Source organism: Lontra canadensis, unplaced genomic scaffold (genome assembly GCF_010015895.1).
Source record: "Lontra canadensis isolate GAN:19392208 unplaced genomic scaffold, GSC_riverotter_1.0 scaffold45, whole genome shotgun sequence".
In the NCBI taxonomy this organism is placed as follows: Eukaryota; Metazoa; Chordata; class Mammalia; order Carnivora; family Mustelidae; genus Lontra; species Lontra canadensis.
In genome coordinates this window covers 250,468-271,776 of record NW_022631039.1, presented here as the reverse complement: position 1 = coordinate 271,776, position 21,309 = coordinate 250,468, and the positions used below count along the sequence as shown (strand labels likewise).

Genomic DNA, 21,309 nt, shown 5'->3' with positions numbered 1-21,309 from the left:
AGGCATTTAACTGACTGAGCCACCCAGGTGCCCCAATTAGGTTGTCTTTTTATTGCAAGTTTTCCACAAATGGCCTACTAGATCTTTACATATTCTAAATATGAATCTCCATCAGATGTGATTTGCAGATATTTCTTTCCAGTATGTGTCTTGTCTTTCTACTTCTTGATGATTTCCTTGGCAGCACAATTTTTTTTTACATTTTGATAAAGTCTGATTTGTCTATTTTTTCTTTTGTCATTGTGGTTGTGGTATTGCATCTAGGAAGACTTTGCTTGTTCAAGGTTATGAAGATTTAATACTAAGTAGATTTTTTGTTTATTTACCATTTTTAAAAAAAATTATATTTACAGATCTTATATTTAGTAGGTCTTTGATCCTTTTTTAGTTGTTTTTTATGGTGTAAGAAAGGAGTCTAACTTTATTCTTTTGTATGTGGACTCCAGTTGTTCCAGCATCATTTGTTAAAAAAATTCTTCTTTCCTTATTGAATTGCCATGACACCCTTATTAAGGAACGTATGTATTGCATGGAGCACTGGGTGTGGTGCATAAATAATGAATCTTGGAACACTGAAAAAATAAATAAAATAAAAAAAATTGATTGACCATCATAAATGTAAGGGTTTATTTATGGACTCTCAATTGTGTTCTATTGATCTATATGTCTAATCTATGCCAGTACCATTGTGTCTAGATTATGATAGCCTTGTAGTAATTTTTGAAATCAATAAGTGTGAGTCCTCTACCTTTGTTCTTTTTCAAGAATATTTTGTCTATTCTTGCTCTTTGTGTTTCTATATGAATTTTAGGATTAGTTCGTCAGTTTCTGCAAAAAAAAAAAAGCTGAGATTTTATTAGATCTGTGTTAGATCTGTCTTCTGCCTTTCTTAGCCATTGTTCATTTCCTTCTTCCACTGAAGACTTTCTTTATCCTTTATCCTTTGTATTTTTGTAAAGATTTCATTTGTTTATTTGACAGAGAGAAAAATCACAAGTAGGCAGAGAGGCAGACAGAGAGAGAGGGGGAAGCAAGCTCCTTGCTGAGTAGAGAGCCCAATGTGGGGTCGATCCCAGGACCCTGGGATCATGACCTGAGCTGAAGGCAGAAGCTTTAACCCGCTGAGCCACCCAGACGCCCATTTATCCTTTGTATTAAAATATTTTGGTTTCATGTTTCTCGCAGATGAAAATATTAGACTTGTATAGCAAATGTGCTCATCTAACTATCTGATCCTGAATATAAGAGTGACACCAATAAATGGAACCAATAAAATACTTTTATTTCTAAGGATATTGGAATGTTCAGATCTATTTGGAAACATTTTGGTGATTATGTTAGCTGTAGTATGTTACAAGAAATCATAAGAAGATAAAACTGCTCTAAGGGCAAACATTTTCAGACAAAGGGCCTGTTTTCAGGTTCACTCCTTGCCTTCCTCTTGATAATACGCCTGCCCTATTTGTCATGGGATGTGAGTTGTTTTTGTGATGAGGGGATTGTAGTGTGTGGAATAATGTATGACCAAAATTCATGTCTACCCAGAACCTGAGAATGTGAGTTCATTTTGAAATAGGGTCTTTGCAGATGTAATTAGTTAAGGATCTTGAGATAATATCATATTGGAATTAGCGCAGGTGCTAAAACCAATGTTATAAGAAGTGAGGAGACAGATACACAGAGAAAAGGGCCATGCAAAGATTGAGGAAGAGACTGACACGATGCAGCTGACATAAGCCAAGGGTTTCTGGGAGCCTGGAGAATCTAGGAAGAAGAAAGACTTTCCCCTGAAGTCTTCAGAGAGAACATGGCCCGCTGAAATCTTGATTTTGTACTTTAGCCTCCAGAACTCAGAGGATACATTTCTGTTGCTTTAAACTACTTAGTTTGTGGTAGATTGATATGTCAGCCCCAGGAACTTAATAAGCTGGTGTGTGTGAAATTATGAAAAAAATTTTTAAATATTTTATTTGTTTATTTGACAGAGAGCTAGAGAGAGAGCACAAGTAAGCAGAGCAGCAGGGAGAAGGGGAGAGAGAAGCAGTCTCTCCACTGAGCAGGGAGCCCGATGCAGGGCCTGATCCCAGGACCCTGGAATCATGACCCGAGCCAAAGGCAGCTGCTCAACCAACTGAGCCACCCGGGCGCCCCTGAAATGTTGTGAAGGTAGCAGACTTTGATAGAATAAGCATTTTCAAATGTACCATTAAGACTAGGGGTCAGCAAACTGTAACCTATAAGCTGTATCTGGCCTACAGCAGGCTTTAAAAATTAATTCCAGTGTAACGAAAACACAGTGTCATATTAGCGTCAGGTGTACAATGTATACTAAACAATTCTTTTTTTATTAATTTTTAAATTTTTTATTAACATATAATGTATTATTAGCCCCAGGGTACAGGTCTGTGAATCGCCAGGTTTACACACGTCACAGCACTCACCATAGCACATACCCTCCTCCTCCCCCCTCCCCCTGGCAACCCTCAGTTTATTTTGTGAGATTAAGAGTCTCTTATGGTTTGTCTCCCTCTCAGTCCCATCTTGTTTCATTTATTCTTTTCCTACCCCCCAACACCCCATGTTGCATCCCCCTTCCTCATATTAGGGAGATCATATGATAGTTGTCTTTCTCTGATTGACTTATTTCGCTAAGCATAATACCCTCTAGTTCCAACCACATTGTCTCAAATGGCAAGATTTCATTTCTTTCGATGGCTGCATAGTATTCCATTGTATATATATATACCACATCTTTTTTATCCATTCATCTGTTGATGGACATCTAGGTTTTTTCCATAGTCTGGCTATTGTGGACATTGCTGCTATAAACATTCGGGTGCACGTGCCCCTTCGGATCACTACGTTTGTATCTTTAGGGTAAATACCCAGTAGTGCGATTGCTCAGTCATAGGATAGCTCTATTTTCAACTTTTTGAGGAATCTCCATGCTGTTTTCCAGAGTGGCTGCACCAGCTTGCATTCCCACCAACAGTGTAGGAGGGTTCCCCTTTCTCCACATCCTTGCCAGCATCTGTCATTTCCTGACTTGTTAATTTTAGCCATTCTGACTGGTGTGAGGTGGTATCTCATTGTGGTTTTGATTTGTATTTCCCTGATGCCGAGTGATGTGGAGCACTTTTTCATGTGTCTGTTGGCCATCTGGATGTCTTCTTTGCAGAAATGTCTGTTCATGTCTTCTGCCCATTTTTTGATTGGATTATTTGTTCTTTGGGTGTTGAGTTTGATAAGCTCTTTATAGATTTTGGATACTAGCCCTTTATCTCATATGTCATTTGCAAATATCTTCTCCCATTTTGTCAGTTGTCTATTGGTTTTGTTAACTGTTCCCTTTGCTGTGCAAAAGCTTTTGATCTTGAAGTCCCAATAGTTCATTTTTGCCCTTGCTTCCCTTGTTTGGTGATGTTCCTAGGAAGAAGTTGCTATGGCTGAGGTCGAAGAGGTTGCTGCCTGTGTTCTCCTCAAGGATTTTGATGGATTCCTTTCTCACATTGAGGTCCTTCATCCATTTTGAGTCTATTTTCATGTGCGGTGTAAGGAAATGGTCCAGTTTCATGCTTCTGCATGTGGCTGTCCAATTTTCCCAACACCATTTGTTGAAGAGACTTCCTTTTTTCCATTGGATGTTCTTTCCTGTTTTGTCGAAGATTATATAACCATAGAGTTGATTTCTGGGCTATTTCTGGGCTCTCTATTCTGTTCTATTGATCTATCTGTCTGTTTTTGTGCCAGTACCATACTATCTTGATGATGACACCTTTATAATAGAGCTTGAAGTCTGGAATTGTGATGCCACCAACTTTGGCTTTCTTTTTCAATATTCCTCAGGCTATTCAAGGTCTTTTCTTGTTCCATATAAATTTTAGGATTATTTGTTCCATTTCTTTGAAAAAAATGGATGGAACTTTGATAGGGATTGCATTAAATGTGTAGATTGCTTTAGGTAGCATAGACATTTTCACAATATTTGTTCTTCCAATCCAGGAGCATGGAACATTTTTCCATTTTTTGTGTCTTCCTCAATTTCTTTCATGGGTACTTTATAGTTTTCTGAGTAGGTTCTTTGCCTCTTTGGATAGGTTTATTCCTAGGTATCTTATGGTTTTGGGTGCAATTGTAAATGGGATTGACTCCTTAATTTCTCATTCTTCTGTCTTGTTGTTGGTGTATAGAAATGCAACTGATTTCTGTCCATTGATTTTCTATCCTGACACTTTACTGAATACCTATACCAGTTCTAGCAGATTTGGAGTGGAGTCCTTGGGTTTTCCACATATAGTATCATATCATCTGCAAAGAGTGATAGTTTGACTTCTTCTTTGCTGATTTGGATGCCTTTAATTTCTTTTTGTTGTCTGATTGCTGAGGATAGATCTTCTAGTACTGTTGAATAGCAGTGGTGATAATCTCTGCCGTGTTCCTGACCTTAGCAGAAAAGCTCTCAGTTTTTCTCCATTGAGAATGATATTCGTGGTGGGTTTTTCTTAGATGGCTTTGATGATATTGAGGTATGTGCCCTCTATCCCTACACTTTGAAGAGTTTTGATCAGGAAAGGATGCTGTACTTTGTCAAATGCTTTTTTAGCATCTATTGAGAGTATCATATGGTTCTTGTTCTTTCTTTTATTAATGTGTTGTATCGTATTGATTGATTTGCAGATGTTGATCCAACCTTGCAGCCCAGCAATAAATCCCGTTTGGTTGTGGTGAATAATCCTTTTAAAGTACTGTTGGATCCTATTGGCTATATTTTGGTGAGAATTTTCTCATCTCTGTTCATCAAGAATATTGGTTTGTAATTCTCTTTTTTGATGGGATCCTTGTCTGGTTTTGGGATCAAGGTAATGCTGGCCTCATAAAATGAGTTTGGAAGTTTTCCTTCCATTCCTATTTTTTGGAACAGTTTCAGGAGAATAGGAATTAGTTCTTCTTTAAATGTTTGGTAGAATTCCCCTGGGAAGCCGTCTGGCCCTAGGCTGTTGTTTATTGGGAGATTTTTGATGACTGCTTCAATCTCCTTACTGGTTATGGGTCTGTTCAGGTTTTCTATTTCTTCCTGGTTCAGTTGTGGTAGTTTATATGTCTTTAGAGTGCATCCATTTCTTCCAGATTGTCAAATTTGCTGGCGTATAGATGTTCATAATATGTTCTTATAATTGTTTGTATTTCTTTGGTGTTGATTGTGATCTCTCCTCTTTCATTCATCATTTTATTTATATGGGTCCTTTCTCTTTTCCTTTTGATAAATCTGGCGTAGGGTTTAACAATCTTATTAATTCTTTCAAAGAACTACCTCCTAGTTTCATTGATTTGTTCTATTTTTTTTTTTTTTTTTTGGTTTCTACTTCATTGATTTCTGCTCTCGTCTTTATTATTTCTCTTCTCCTGTTGGGTTTAAGTTTTCTTTGTTGTTCTTTCTCCAGCTCCTTTAGGTGTAGGGTTAGGTTGTGTATTTGAGACCTTATTGTTTCTTGAGAAAGGCTCGTATCACTATGTATTTTCCTCTTAGGACTGCCTTTGCTGTGTCCCACAGATTTTGAACCATTGTGTTTTCATTATCATTTGTTTCCATGAATTTTTTCAATTCTTTAATTTCCTGGTGGACTCATTCATTCTTTAGAAGGATGCTCTTTAGCCTCCATGTATTTGGGTTCTTTCCAAATTTCCTCTTTGATTGAGTTCTAGCTTCAGACCATTGTGGTCTGAAAATATGCAGGGAATGATCCCAATCTTTTTTTTTAAGATTTTATTTATTTATTTGAAAGAGAGAGATCACAAGTAGGCAGAGAGGCAGGCAGAGAGAGAGGAGGAAGCAGGCTTCCCGCTGAGCAGAGAGCCCGATGTGGGGCTTGATCCCAGGACCCTGGGACCATGACCTGAGCCGAAGGCAGAGGCTTTAATCCACTGAGCCACCCAGGTGCCCGGATCCCAATCTTTTGATACTGGTTGAGACTTGATTTATGACACAGGATGTGATCTATTCTGGAGAATGTTCCATGTGCACTAGAGAAGAATGTGTATTCTGTTGCTTTGGGATGGAATGTTCTGAATATATCTGTGATGTCCATCTGGCCCAGTGTATCATTTCAGGCCTTTATGTCCTAGTTTATCTTTTGTTTGGATGATCTGTCCATTTCAGTGAGGGGCGTGTTAAAGTCCCCTACTATTATTGTATGATTGTCGATGTGTTTCTTTGATTTTGTTATTAATTGGTTTATGTAGTTGGCTGCTCCCATGTTAGGGGCATAGATATTTAAAATTGTTAGGTCTTCTTGTTGGACAGACCCTTTGAATATGATATAGTGTCCTTCCTCATCTCTTATTATAGTCTTTGGCTTAAAATCTAATTGATCTGATATAAGGATTGCCACCCAGCTTTCTTTTGATGTCCATTAGCATGGTAAATTGTTTTCCACCCCCTCACTTTAAATCTGGAGGTGTCTTTGGGTCTAAAGTGCGTTTCTTATAGACAGAATATTGATTTTTTTTTAAAATCCATTCTGATACCCTGTGTCTTTTGATTGGGGCATTTAGCCCATTTACATTTAGGGTAACTATTGAGAGATACGAATTTAGTGCCATTTTACTGCCTGTGAGATGACTATTATTGTATATTGTCTCTGTTCCTTCTGATCTACTACTTTTAGGCTCTCTCTTTGCTTAGAGGACCCCTTTCCATATTTCCTGTAGAGCTGGTTTGGTGTTTAAAACTCTTTTAGTTTTTGCTTGTCATGGAAGCTTTTTATCTGTCCTTCTAGTTTCAATGATAGCCTAGCTGGATAAAGTATTCTTGGTTGCATATTTTTCTCATTTAGTTTTCTGAATATATCATGCCAGTTCCTTCTGGCCTGCCAGGTCTCTGTGGATAATTTTGCTGCCAATCTAATATTTTTACCATTATAAGTTATGGACTTCTTGTCCCGGGCTGCTTTCAGGATTTTCTCTTTGTCACTAAGACTTGTAAATTTTACTATTAGGTGATGGGGTGTGGACCTATTCTTATTGATTTTGAGGGGGGGTTCTCTGCACCTCCTGGATTTTGATGCTTGTTCCCTTTGCCATATTAGGGAAATTCTCTACAATAATTCTCTCCAATATAACTTCTGCTCCTCTCTCTCTCTCTTCTTCTGGAATCCCAATTTTTCTAATGTTGTTTTGTCTTATGGTATCACTTATCTCTCAAATTCTCCCCTCATGGTCCGGTAGGTGTTTGTCTCTCTTTTGCTCAGGTTCTTTATTCTCTGTCATTTGGTCTTCTATATCACTAATTCCCTCTTCTGCCTCATTTATCCTAGCAGTAAGAGCCTCCATTTTTGACTGCAACTCATTAATAGGTTTTTAAATTTCAACTTGGTTAGATTTTAGTTCTTTTATTTCTTGAAATGGCTTTTATTTCTCCAGACAGGGTTTCTCTAATATCTTCCATGGCTTTTTTGAGCCTGGCTAGCACCTTGAGAATCATCATTCTGAACTCTAGATCTGACATATTACCAATGTCTATACTGATTAAGTCCCTAGCCTTCAGTACTGCCTCTTGTTCTTTTTTTTTTTTTTATGGTGAGTTTTTCTGCCTTGTCATTTTATCCAGATAAGAATATATGAAGGAGTGAATAAAATACTAAAAGGGTGGCAAAGACCCCAGGAAAATGTGCTTTAACCAAATCAGAAGAGACACCAAATAGTGGGGAGTAGAAAGGGGGTAAAAAGAAGTTCAGGAAAAAAAAATTAAAAAAAGGAAAAATATAAAAAAGAAAAAAATATATATATTAGATTCATGAATAGAACAGGGCCATGCACTTAATTTTGGGAGTATTTTGGTCTCTTAGAAGAAACTACCTCTCAAAATTTTAAAGAATGAAAAACATATATAAGGGTAAACACAATGAAGGGATGAATATGACTATAAAGATGAATTTTTTTTATTTCTAAAAAAGGAGTTGATAAGATAAGTTGGTTAGGAGAATAAAGAAAAAGAAAGTGGAGAGAATTCGCTCAGGATGGAGACTAGAACAAAGCCTTGTGCTAGATTTAGGGTATATTTTGATCTATTAGAAGAAGTTGTATCCCAAATTTTTTTAGAAGAAAAAACCCTATGTGTATACAAAAAATAAAGTTAGATACAATGAAGGATAAAATATGAGTATAATAATGAAGGTTCAAAAAAGATTTTTTTTAAATGAAAGGTATTGTTAAGATAAACTATTAAAAATGTTAAAAGAGGAAAGGGTAAAAGTTAAAAAAAATTAGCAGAAGAAAAAAATAAAATTAAAAAAACATTAATTTACTTTGCAATACTAAAGAATCATGGGGAGAGAACCATGAATTCCATGCTTTGCTTTCTCCTCCTCTGGAATTCCGCTGTTCTCCTTGGTAAGTGAACTTGGTCTTGGCTGGATTTCTTGCTGATCTTCTAGGGGAGGGGCCTGTTGTAGTGATTCTCAAGTGTCTTTGCCGGAGGCGGAATTACACTGCCCTTACCAGGGGCCAGGCTAAGTAATCTGCTTGGATTTGCTTTCGGGAGTTTTTATTCCCTGAACGCTTTCCGTAGAGTTCCGGAGGACGGGAATGAAAATGGCGGCCTTCCAATCTCCAGCCCGGAGGAGCCAGGAGTTCGGGGCCCCACTCCTCGGTGCGCCCTCAGAGAAAAGCGCTCAATCACTCCCGTCTCCCTGGCCTCCGGCTGTGCTCCGAGCTCACCCAGCCTGTGACCAAGCGTCTCTGTCTCTGGCACAGAGCCCCGCCTGGAGTCTCCAAACTCTGCAGATCCCTGTGCTCTTCCGGGGGGGGGGGTCCTCCCCGGATCTTGTGGGGTCTCTCCTCACAGAGCAGCAGCCTGTGCCACGGACCACAATTTAAGGTAACCCCGAGTTGAGAGTTCACTCCTTGGCTCCGTCTCTGTAGCCGGCCTTCCTGCTCTAATACCTGCAAGCTCTGTAACACTCAGACACCCCCAATCCTTCTGTGACCCTGTGGGACCTGAGACCATGCTGTCCCCGCGTGGGCTTCACCCTGGCTTAGCCTCTGGAGGGATGTCCCTCAGTGGAGCAGACTTTTAAAAGTTCTGATTTTGTGCTCTATTGCTCTGCCGCTTGCCAGCCCCTCCCCCTGCGGTCCATCATCCTGTCTCTTTGGATTCACTTCTCAGCCGCTCCTACCTTTCAGAAAGTGGTCAATTTTCTGTTTCTAGGATTGTTGCTCTTCTTCTCTTCGATCTGTTGGATTTGTAGGTGTTCAGAATGTTTTGATAAGCTGTCTAGCTGATTTCCTGCTACCTGATGTTGTCTCAGCCTGCTACTTCTCTGCCATCTTGACTCCTCCTAACTAGACTAAAGAATTCTATATGTTACTTAGTACTCCTAGTCCCTCTCACCTATTCCACCCACTCCCTCACACACCTCCCCTCTGGCAAACACCCATTTGCTCTCTATACTTAAGATACCTACACATGTTTTTGAAAATAAAGTTTTACAGGAATACAGCCCTGGCCGTTCATGATTTTATTTTCTATGGCTGCCTTAGTGCTATGGTGGGAGATTTGAGTAACTCCAACAAAGAACTCTATGTCCCCAAAGTGTAAAAATCTTTATTATCTATCCCTTTAGAGAAAGGGTTGCTGACATCTGGCTTACATCATCAAACTGTCTACTGACTTCATGACCACAGGCATCATGATGACAACAACTTTAAAAAGAGCTACGGTATTTGGTGAAATGAAGTTGTCTACAAATGCATGATTCTCAAAACAGCAGTGACTTAAAGGAGACAAGTTTATTTCTCTCATCCACATTTACACAGTGAAAAGCTGGAATGGCAACCTTATGATTACCAGTAACTCTGCTCCTTCTATATTGCTGATTTTCCATCCTCAACCTATAGTTTCTACATCATAAGCCAAGATGCAGCTAGTCCATCTATATTCTAGTCAGTAGGAACAGAGAAAGGGAAAAAGAGCACACTTTCCTTTAAGGACTCTTCTAGGAATTTAGTCACACTTCTACCTATATTTAATTTGCCAAAACTCAGTCATGTGGTCACATGTAGCCACAAGGGTGGCTGAGAAATTTATTCTGAGAGGCTAAGTGCACAGTTAAAAATCAGGGATTCTATTATTTTGGGACGAAAGGAACAGATCTTAGGGAATGGACTAATAACGTCTGCCACAGCTAACCAGGCTGGCTTTTGTCCTTTTTGTTACTCAAGGATCCAAGGGAAAACACTGTATCTCAAATAAAGTTGTAATAATATTAACGTACTTAAACCTCTTGAACAAATGATTTTGTACCACAGGAATGCATCTGCGGTTCTGTTTCAGGAGTCCCAGCGGGAACATGGTCAAGGATTTGAATCTAGTTATTTCAGGGAGGACTTTATACCTGATTGTATGTGAAGTGGAGGGTGAGATAGAGAAATCTAAGGTAATTCTTGGGTGTCTGCCTTCAGTGAATCGGTGGGCCCTTGGGTATACTGGCATTTGAGAGATGAGACAATGAGGAGGCTGTTCAATGTGATTTACTTCTAAGGTTTTAAAAGTTGTTAAGGTTTATCCCCCCTAGGTGATGCTCAATTTCTCTACCTTTCAGTCCTACTGAATATTTTAAACTTCATTTTTTACATGGCTATGTGGGCCTCGGAGACAAATCATTCTTGCCTTGCATGTCTGTCCTTCTGTCTTATTTGAGCTCCTTCCACATCAGCCATCTCTCATATCTTGGCAATCTGGACTTTCTAGGTTTCATCTTACAAGATGGCAGCATGCTCTAAACTATAGCATTATATTTATGTAAAATTAAATGTGTGGTTGTATACAGTTGTGTAGGATGAAGTATCAAAAGACCGTGATGTAGAGGAAGAAAAGAGTGGTAGTCAGGAGTGTCAGTGATCTTGTAGCTGACTGGGCTATCATGCTATATTCAAAATGTCATTATCAGGAGGTGTATTCTTATGGGGTTTTGCTCTAACTTATAAATTCTCAGTTCAATAAAATGTTCAAGTTCTTCCTACATTAGTATACCATTTCTTTCATCTCCTAATTCTTTTTTATAAAGTTTGGGCCTTTTTAAAGGTTCAATGAATGTTGTTTTTTAAAATAAGTTTTTTATTAAAAAATTCAAACCCACAGAAAAATTGTAATAGTACAATGAGCAGCCATAAACCCTTCACTCAAATCCATGAACATTTCACTCAAATATTCATCAATTGTTAAGATTTTGCATGCTTTTTTTCCCTCTTGCTATTATATTTTATACATAAACACACACAATCACTTGATATATATGTGTGTATATACAGATATATACACGTGTGTGTGAGACATGTATTTTTTGGAAACAATTTGAGAGTTTCTTGCAGACAATGACACTTCAACCATAAATACTCCATTTATCATGTGTCTGCATCCTCATATATCACCACAGGGAAATTATAAAATTTCACATTGATACAATATTATGAGTCCATAGCCACAATTTCTTAATGATCCCAATGATGTTCTTTATAGAGTTTATAAAAATTGATCCAGGATTTAACCAACGATCACGCATTGCATTTAGTTGTCGTGTTTACTTTCCTTGCAGTTTTCTTTTCTTTTTTTACGACACTGACATTTAAAGAGTGTAAGCCAACTCTTCTGCAAAATAACTCCCAATTTGACTTTGCTTGATGGTTCCTGATGTGTGAATTCAGGCTAATGTTATTTGCAGGAACATTACATATGATATGTCCTTCTCAGAACATTATTATCACTAGTTACATGATTTCAGTGTGTCCCACATTTTTTTACTTTAAAAATTTAATTAATTAGAGTATAGTTGACACATATTGTTACATTAGCTTCAGGTGTGCAACACAGTGATTCAAGAACTCCATACCTTCCATGCTGTGCTGACTACAAGTGTAGCTACCACCTGTCACCCTCCAGCACTGTTATGATATCATTGATTATTTTCCCTGTGCCATACCTTTTATTCCTGTGACTTATTCATTCCATAACTGGAAACCAGTACCATCTACTCCCCTCCACCCATTTTGTCCTTCCTTCCACTGTCCTCCCTTCTGGCAAGCATCAGTTTGTTCTCTGTATTTCTAGGTCTGATTCTACTTTCTGTTTGCTTATTCATTTTTTTTAAGATTCCATTATAAATGAAGCCATTTTTGATATTAATCTTTGATTGAGGTAGGTAGGGTCTGCCAGATATCTCCATTGTAATCCTTTGTAATTAATAATTAGTGATTAATATTAGTACTTATTAAAATTAATAATTAGTCATTGCTGGGGAGATGCTTTTGAGATTGTGTGAATATACTGTTCTCCAAACTTTCAGCCAAGAGTTTTAGCATTCATTCATGGTTCTCAATTATTGCCAAGGTGGTTATGAACTAGTAATTTTTCTATCTCTATTACACCTGCTACATTTTTTAGTTAGCATGATTTTATAAAAAAGAGCTTTCCTTTTCCCCCACATTACATTTAAACATTATTTTTTGCTTGAGATGTAGTCCACATACGGTGAGATGCATATGTAACTTAAGTATTCATCAGTTTTGATGAATACACACACACACACAAACTCAGACCACTGTGAAGACAGAACATTTCCATAAATTTCCTCATGTCCCTTCCTAGTCAAACCATCTCCTCCGGAAGCAACCGCTGACCTAATCTCTATCACTATACATTAACACTATTTATTCTAGATCTTCACATAAATGGAATCCTATGGTATCTATTTTAAGTCTAGCTTCTTTCACTAAGTATGTTTTTGAGATAGATTCATTTCTTTTGCATTCACCCCTTTAAAATTTTTGACTTTTTGTATTTGTATGGACTAATGGATTTTTAAATTTACTGTTTTATTCCTCCCATTCATTTTGAAGTCCACATTTTTCCAAAATTAGCCAGTGGGAACCTTGTTACGTTGATGTCTGTGTCTTTCTGAACTTGCCTCCATTAGTTTTTGTGAATTTCTTGCTTTCTGTGAATTTCTTGCTTTCTGGCAAAAAAGTGTGATCCAGGCTTACCTGTACTTTTCCTATCTCAGTTATTGGATCAGCAAATTCTCCAAGAAGTTTCAGTGGGGAATAGTATTTAGAAATCAAGATCTTGGTGTTAGGTGAGCGCTTTGCTACAGGAATTTTTTTGCTTCCAGAATATTGTAGAGGATGTAGCTATCTGTATATTCAAATACACATAGAGAAGCCTGTGTGCATGCATACAGTCATATAACAGAAACCTCTAAAAAACAATGTGCCTCTTCTTTCCCCCCTATTCTTTGTTTTTATCCCCTTTCTCCCACAGTGAAAACCTTGGTCCCCACTCCAGCAACATCAATGATTGACTTGCCAAATGCTACAGTACACACTAGATACTTTTGTAATTGTAGAATTAATATCGCCACTAACAACAAACATGCTAAGTATATTTGAGATTGCTTTTTGAATTTTTTTTGTCTTTACTGCCTACAATGACAGCACTGTGTTAAAAATTTATTGGGATGATTTTTTTCTGTGTGGTTATTATCAATATTCTATACAGTTAGGTTCATTTGTATTTGTATACAGTTTTGTATTCAAGGATAGGGAGAAACCTATCATTTTAAATTTAATCTTCATTTTTGAATCTGCAAGTCATTAAAATGGTTCAAAACTCAAAAATATAAAAAGATATATTCAGAGAAGTTTCTTTTTCATTCCTTTCCAATCCCTGTAACCCTGTTCTTGTTCCCATAGGTGACCTATTTGTTTCTGGTTAGTCCTTCTTGTATTTATTTTTGCAAAGATAATCAAATACATGTGCATTCTTTTTCTTTCTTACAAAAAGTAACATTCTATATATGCTTTTCCACACTTGTTTCATTTAACATATTCTGAAAGTATCATTCACTCCAGATTAGCTTATTCTTTTTCAGATGCATAGAACGTTACTGTGTGGATGTACCATAGTTTGTTGAGAAATATTTCTTATGTAAACATTTAGTTTTTTCCTCCAGTGTTTTAATAACCAACTTTGGACATATGTATTTTATTATTATTAGTGGTGTATCTTCAGTGTGAATTTCTAGAATGGGTTTGCTCTATTCTGCCAAATGCCCTTCCAGAGAGGTTATGCTATTTCTCCTGGTAATGTATAAGGGAATTTTAAAAGAAGCTTTAAATAATGCTAGTCAATAAAATTCCTATACCAAAATGACAGGACAATGGGATAGATGGTTTTGGGAAAGTTCAAGAGTCAAAATTTCATATCTGTACAAAAAGGTCTTAAAATGCTCCATGATATAATAAGTAATATTTTGTTATAAAAGGAGATCCAAGAAGAGTCTTTGCACATATGTTTTATGGATGACCTAAGAATCAGCCAGGTATTAATCCATAAATTGCAACTTAATTTGTCTGACAGTATTATTCTTATTTGGGTTAGATAAGATTACTAGAACCTAGGGAAGGTATTCAAATAGTACCTGGAAAGAACAACCTAAACGTATGAACAAATGAAAAGCTGAAACCCTGGGAAAGTATTCAAATAAGGATAAGAAAAAAAAATTAAATCAATGTAGGTAACATTTTAATGGTTTTGGTATAATTAATATTCAGGTTACATTTTACCTTTTTTTTTTTAAACAGATTTTATTAGTTTTAGAGAAAAAGAGACAGAGAGCACAAGCAGGAGGAAGGTCATGGAGAAGCAGATTCCCTGTTGAGTGGGGAGCCCAATGTGGGGCTCTGTCCCACCAGTCCAGGATTATGACCTGAGTTGAAGGCAAAGGGTTAACCAACTGAGCTACCCAGGTGCCCCCTTTTTACTTGTTTCTTTTTTCTTTCTTCTTTTTTATTTATTTGACAGAATGAGAGTGAGAGAGAGCACAAACAGGGGGAGCAGGAGAGGGAGAAGAGGAATCCCCATTGAGCAGGGAGCCCGATTTGAGGCTTGATCCCAGGACCCTGGGATCCTGATCTGAGCCAAAGGTAGATGCCTGACTGAGCCATCCAGATGCCCCCTTTTCCCTGTTTCTTAAGTTATTTAAAACATTTGATACAATCTTAAATTTTAGGCTTGTGATTTTTTATTTGTATTTATTTGTTTATTTATTTGTTTATTTTTTAGGCTTGTGATTTTAATGAAACACTTCGATGTGTTTAAATTGAAATCAGTGCTTAAAAAGAGTGGGTATATCTAATTTTAGAAATTTGTAAGTTTTTATTTATTAGTTTCACAGCTGTGAATAATTAGAGGAATACTGGCTGCTTAAAGAATGTGTTTCTAAAACTAATAAACACTAATCAAAATATAAATAGTTACAAATATATTTCTCCAAGCCTGCAAGGCCTTTGGACATAAGAGAATCTATCAACCTGATGATCCTTTAACATTCTGAAGTTCTGAGAAAGTTACACAGATTTTAATGTGAGCAGCAACCTTTTGCTTTATTAACTTTAATATATTCAACAAATATTTTTCATGTGTTATAAAATGCTGCTTCAGGCACTATTTTTATTCACTGTACCAGTAGGTGATCCATGTTCTAGTGACATTTCTAATGAGAAATCCTGTATTAATAGTTTATTATTATGTATAAGCTTTAATATCTCTTTTCATAAAGGACCAATGGACATAGTTGGATGGACCAAATGAACTAAGATATGTGAAAGGGTAATGTCTTGCCCTCCTAGACAGAAATAAGTCATAACTAACAGGTTTTTGAATGAGTACTATTCCTCTGGCTTCTCTACTCCAACAACAATACATAATCAATATACTAAGAGTTCACTTTTTAACTTGCAACATTTTGATAAGAACAAAGGACATGAAAAGAAATTGATCCCAGAATGATATAGTTTATTGTACAACTAAGATAAGCATCATCATTTATGACCCAAAGAAATTTAATAAGCTTCTAATTTTTAATTCTTATTTATTATGATGAATTGGTGAAAATCTTGGGGGCAACTGTGGTCTGGATAAGTCCAGACAGTTCTTTTCTAGGATTATCTAAGTTCTGCTGAAACTCTCCTGAAAATCCCATTGTTTTCACCTGTGTTGATACACTGCCTTGTATTGGAACCCTTAACACTCTTTGTGGATAGGTCTTTTTTTTTTCTGGTTGCAAAATTAAACTTTGTTCAAAGCCTTTACCAATTGTAATTAACCATTACTTCTTTTAATACATACCTCCACGGTCTGAGATTTCACCTTGGCTCACTCTCTTTCTGAAATCTGGGTGCCCTCTTTATGGAAAATGAATGTTAAATGTACCATTTTGGTGGCTGTTTCCAGAACAGATCTGACCTGAAAGTGGACCCCTACTACACAGACATTTGAACACAAAATACTATTAAAAATCCTTCTTGACTACAGTAACTCAGGATTTTATTAACTATTCCACATCCACTGATGCATGGGGCATAAATGTACTTTGAAAAGTGACAAAACAAGTTCATTACTTTCTTTGTTTTTAGTGTTTTGGTTTTTAAAATCTTTAAGCATTCAGCTTTGCCCCAAGAACTTTATAAAATCTAGTCTTTCAGAGGGAAAAAGTCAGAGAAACCTTTGAGCTGAGAGCTATGTTAGAAGAAAAAAGGTGAGGAAGCAAGGGGAAATGCAATCCTACCTTAGCTTCATGGCTTCTTCAAGCCATGACTTAGGAGACAGAAAAACAGAAAACCAAGCAACTGAAGCAGCCCCAAAGGTACAGCTGTTTGTGGCTTATGACAGTTTACATTTATAATGCTTTGTAACATCAAAAGGTGATAACCTGTTAAACAGGGCAGTATTCATAAAAATAAAATTTAACCACCTCAAATTCTTTTTGGAGAAAGGTGTTATATACACACATTTCAATAAATAAAATGAATTATTAAGCCAATTAGTAATACTTCCTTAGTTGTTTATATAAGCCAGTTAGGCTCTTCCCTGGTTCTTATCCTCATGATGGCACCACAGCTCAACATCTGGGATAGTCTCATACTTCTTGTCTTTCACAGATGTGCAGGGAGGTGCAGGCACTCTCAGCCCCTAGTCATTATAGAAAAAAAAAAGCAACACAAAACAACAAGAAGAAACTTCTCTCTCTCCACACCCACAAATATAGCAGAAATACCCATTTTAGCGGAAACAATCTGTTTGCTATAAGGAAATTTAAACTAGAACAACAGGATAGAAAAGTAGACTTCTCTGAATCACTTTTTAAAGTCCATCACTATGACCCTCGGTCTCCCCCAAGACTCTTCTTAAAGTGATCCTAGGACTTGTTTGATGAAAATGCAAAAGTTGCTAAAAAACAAACAAATAAACAAACAAACACCGTCATATCCTGTCACATTGTTTCTCAAATAAAGGTACAGATTTAGGTGGTACATCAAATAGATACTTTTAATTTGGAAGTTATATATATTTTGATAAATATCTATTTATTTTAGAACAGATATAATTGACATATAAAACTCATAATTTCCACAAATACTATTTCCTAGGACAAGGTTAAAAATTCTTAGTCCCTTTAAAGGAAAATATTAAGTAAACACAATATGATAAAAACTGTAAAGGAAACACACAAATGACGAAAGTTTGAGAAATATTGCCTTTATGTTTATTTCAAGTTTATGTGACTGGTTACACTACATCATTGCCTTAATCAACGTTTACATAATTTAAAAACTTTATATCATAAAAGTTACAGGTGAATAATTACAGATTATTGCCTACAAGATTCCTGGTCATTGAAAAAAGCTTTATATCAGATTTGGAATGTGACTCTTAATATAATCTTATTTATAACATAAGTTATTTTCACTATTTATAAGTGCTCCTTGGAATACACTACTAATTTAAGACCTAAATTTATTTAGTTTCTATGCATTAAAAGTTTAAGTTTTCTCACCTCTGTAAATAATTTGATATTGAAAGGGATGAAAAGATCTGACCAAAAGTTTTCCCAGATTTATATATTCATGATTCCCCCGCCATGAGTTATGTGCTGCTGGGCAAGTGAAGGACTGGGACTTAAGGTTTTCTCACATTTATTATATTCACATAATTTCTCCCGAGTATGGATTTTCCTATGTTGATTAAGGTGTGCACTCTGGCTAAAGGCTTTCTCACATTCATTACATTTATAGGGCTTCTCTCCTGTATGAGTTCTCTCATGCTGATTAAGATGTGTCCTCTGGCTGAAGGCTTTCCCACAAAAACTACATTCATAAGGTTTCTCTCCAGTATGAAGTCTATGGTGTTCAGTAAGGGATGTGATACGGCTAAAGGCTTTACCACATTGATTGCATTTATAGGGCTTCTCTCCAGTATGAATTCTCAGATGTTGAGTAAAGGATGAATGCTGACGGAAGGCTTTTCCACATTCATTGCATATAAAAGGTTTTTCTCCTGTGTGAATTCTCTGATGTTGAATAAGATGTATCCTCTGGCTGAATCTTTTCCCACATTCATCACACTTATAGGGCTTCTCTCCTGTAAGGACTATCTGAGGTTGAGTAAGAGATGAGCTGTGGCTGAAAACCTTCCCACATTCACTGGGTTTCTCTTCAGTATGAATATGGTTAGTAAGAAGAATATGTTGATTGAAGATTTTTCCACACTCATTATATTCATAAGGATTATTTCTTACATAGTTTCCCTGATAGTAAGTCAAGTCTGGATTATGTTTGATGCTATTTCCTTGTGTGTCAGAATTAAGGGGTATTTTAATTGAAGGAATTCTCTGATGCATAATAGGGTTTGCATTCAAGTTATAGTTTTCTCGAAATCTATTACAGTCATGGCTTCTCTCCTGTGTGATCTTTTTGTGGGTGAAAGATATTTGTGCTAAGTATCTCTGCTGGTTTTCTTGGTTAAACTCTAACTGGTAATCAAAATCCCAGAGTCCTCCCAAGATGGAGTACCAGAAACTATCTCCTGTTAGTCTCTCCATTATCATGTCATGATTTTGTTTTTCATCAGAAATATTCTGGTTTGGAGTCGCTTTTTTGATTTCAGGTCTACTCTCCCCATCTAAAAGAAATGCAGAACATACAAATACTTTGCCATCTCCTCTGTTTTGAAGAAGAAACTGTTGCACAATGAATTACCATGGGAAATATATAGTAATGTGGACAAGGTGTATGTGGCATAAGTTTCAAAATATGGCCACATAACAAGGGAGACTATAAAAGGATGATGGAAAGCAGTGAGCAGGGGGAAATTTAAAACATGTATGGTAATCATAAGAAGAGATCATCCAGGAGTATCTATAGCTGAAAGGTAATGGAAAGGAGAACAAGAAATCTCAGAGAATGTTCTGTGCTTAGAGGTGGGAGATATTAGAGGAAAGACTATACTTGGGGAAGACAGGTCCAAGTACTCCACCTTATAAATTTCATCTGTGGATTATTCTATTGTAGTGCCAGTGACCCTGTTTATTTAAAAAGTATTCCTTCATATTTTTATCTTTTGCTTAAAATGACACAATGAATACTTGCTTGTAATAACACATTCAGATAATATGGAAATGCAGTAAGGAAGAATATCAGCCCCTTAGAGGTCATTATTTTTAATAGTTTGGAGCCTGTCTTGCCAGATTTTTTTCTATGTTCATACAAATATAAATGTAAATCATATTCTAAACAAGCATGAATTGTGATAAAAACAAAATTTCATTTCAGTCCCCTACTACTTCTTTAAACTTAATTTAATGGGGGCATTCTTATTATGCTTCTGGATGAAGATTTGGGCAGGTTCCATGGTTCCCCCTAATTTTTAGATAACAAATACTCCTACTGTTACATTAAGTTACAAACACAGTCTCTAATCAGTAATTAAAGTGTTCAGTCACCTGTTTAATAATCAAAACTCCAAAATTAATTCCCTTTCCTTCCCCTTGGCTGTTAAGAGTCATATTCTTCCTTTCTCCCTACCACCTGCCTCTTTCTGCATCCTACTCTCTTCCTGCTCGTTTTTTCCCCTGGCTGCTGTGCTCTCATTTCTTGTTCCCACTTTAATTATTTCCCTGGCTACCTCTTTCTTCACTCACTGTTGTTTAGTTCCCTTCTTTTTTTGTGGGAGGGGGCACAGAGGGAGAGAGAGAATCTTAAGCAGGCTCCACACCAGCACAGAACCTGTTGTTGGGCTCAGTCTTATGACCCTGAGATCATGATCTGATCCAGAATCAACAGTTGGACACTTAGCCGACCAAGTCACCCAGGTGCCCCTGTTTAGTTCCCGTCTAAAGAGTTTGAGGGTAGAAGCTGTGTGGAGGAAGAGATTAAAAGGCTAATTTTTGTATGATTGAGTAGCTTCACATTCTCACCTTGGCAGAAGATTAAATAGGAACTCATGATTCTTGGGAGGTTTTAGCTGGACCTCTCTTTCTCCTCTCATTTCCATGATCTGGACAGATAAATCTTTATTTGGATAGTACCTTGGGACCATCCCTAGAGCAATGAATCCTATTGGACAAGATCAAAGATGTTGGATGACTCGTAAACACCCATGATACCTTGGCTTGACAATCTTGCAAAGTGCAGACAGATCCTAACTCAACAGTTTCTCCTGGCTCACCTATAAAAGCCATTTTATCAGTCAGCTGTTCTTGGACCTTGGACGGTTTAGTTTTCTCAAATGTAAGTCATGCACTAGTCTTGGTCTTTCAACCACAGGGAATGCATATAAAAGCTGAAAGAGTGTTTTCCCCTGTAGTTGGGACATATGATTATCATCCTAATGAGGACACTTAACAGTAAAAGGGAGCACCATTAATAATTATGCCAGAAACTATCCTGGAAAAATAAAATGGAATTACACCGTAATACTCTTTTGTACTTTTTTTTTTTTTTTTTAAAGAGAGAGAGAAAGTGAGGGAGGGGCAGAGAGAGAATCTTAAGCAGTGTGGAGACTGATGTGGGGCTTGGTCTCACAATCCTGAAATCATGACATGAGCCAAAATCAAGAGTCCGGAGCTTAACTGAGCCACCCAGGCCTGTGAATTTTTTTTTTTTCTTCATTACTGCATATCAGGAACACACTTCCATGTCAACAATACATTTCCCTAATTTTTAAAGGTTGTAAAATACCCACTTTTATGGATAAATCAAATTATGTTTAATCAATTCACATCTTCACTGGACTTACTGTTATTACAAACAGCATGGCAAGAATAGTTGGCTGAACATGAAATAGAAATTGTAGAAAGAAAAAGAAAATCGTTAAAAACAGATCAATATGCTTAAAGATATACAAAAAGATACATAAACAGAACTTACTCTGGTCTAAAATTATATGTGGAAAAAACAGTGATTTAAAATATTTGTTTT

The 21,309-nt window shown here is 36.7% G+C and overlaps 1 protein-coding gene across 1 annotated transcript; it reads right to left on the bottom strand.

The window, feature by feature from the left end:
* Nucleotides 1-17,574: 17,574 nt before the first annotated feature.
* ZNF713 (zinc finger protein 713) lies at nt 17,575-20,799 on the bottom strand. The gene is made up of 2 exons (XM_032872343.1): nt 20,307-20,799; nt 17,575-19,012 (listed from the first exon to the last, which is right to left on the bottom strand). The coding sequence occupies exons 1-2, from the start codon at nt 20,332-20,334 to the stop codon at nt 17,949-17,951; spliced, it is 1,092 nt and encodes a 363-aa protein (XP_032728234.1). The 5' UTR covers nt 20,335-20,799; the 3' UTR covers nt 17,575-17,948.
* Nucleotides 20,800-21,309: the final 510 nt, after the last annotated feature.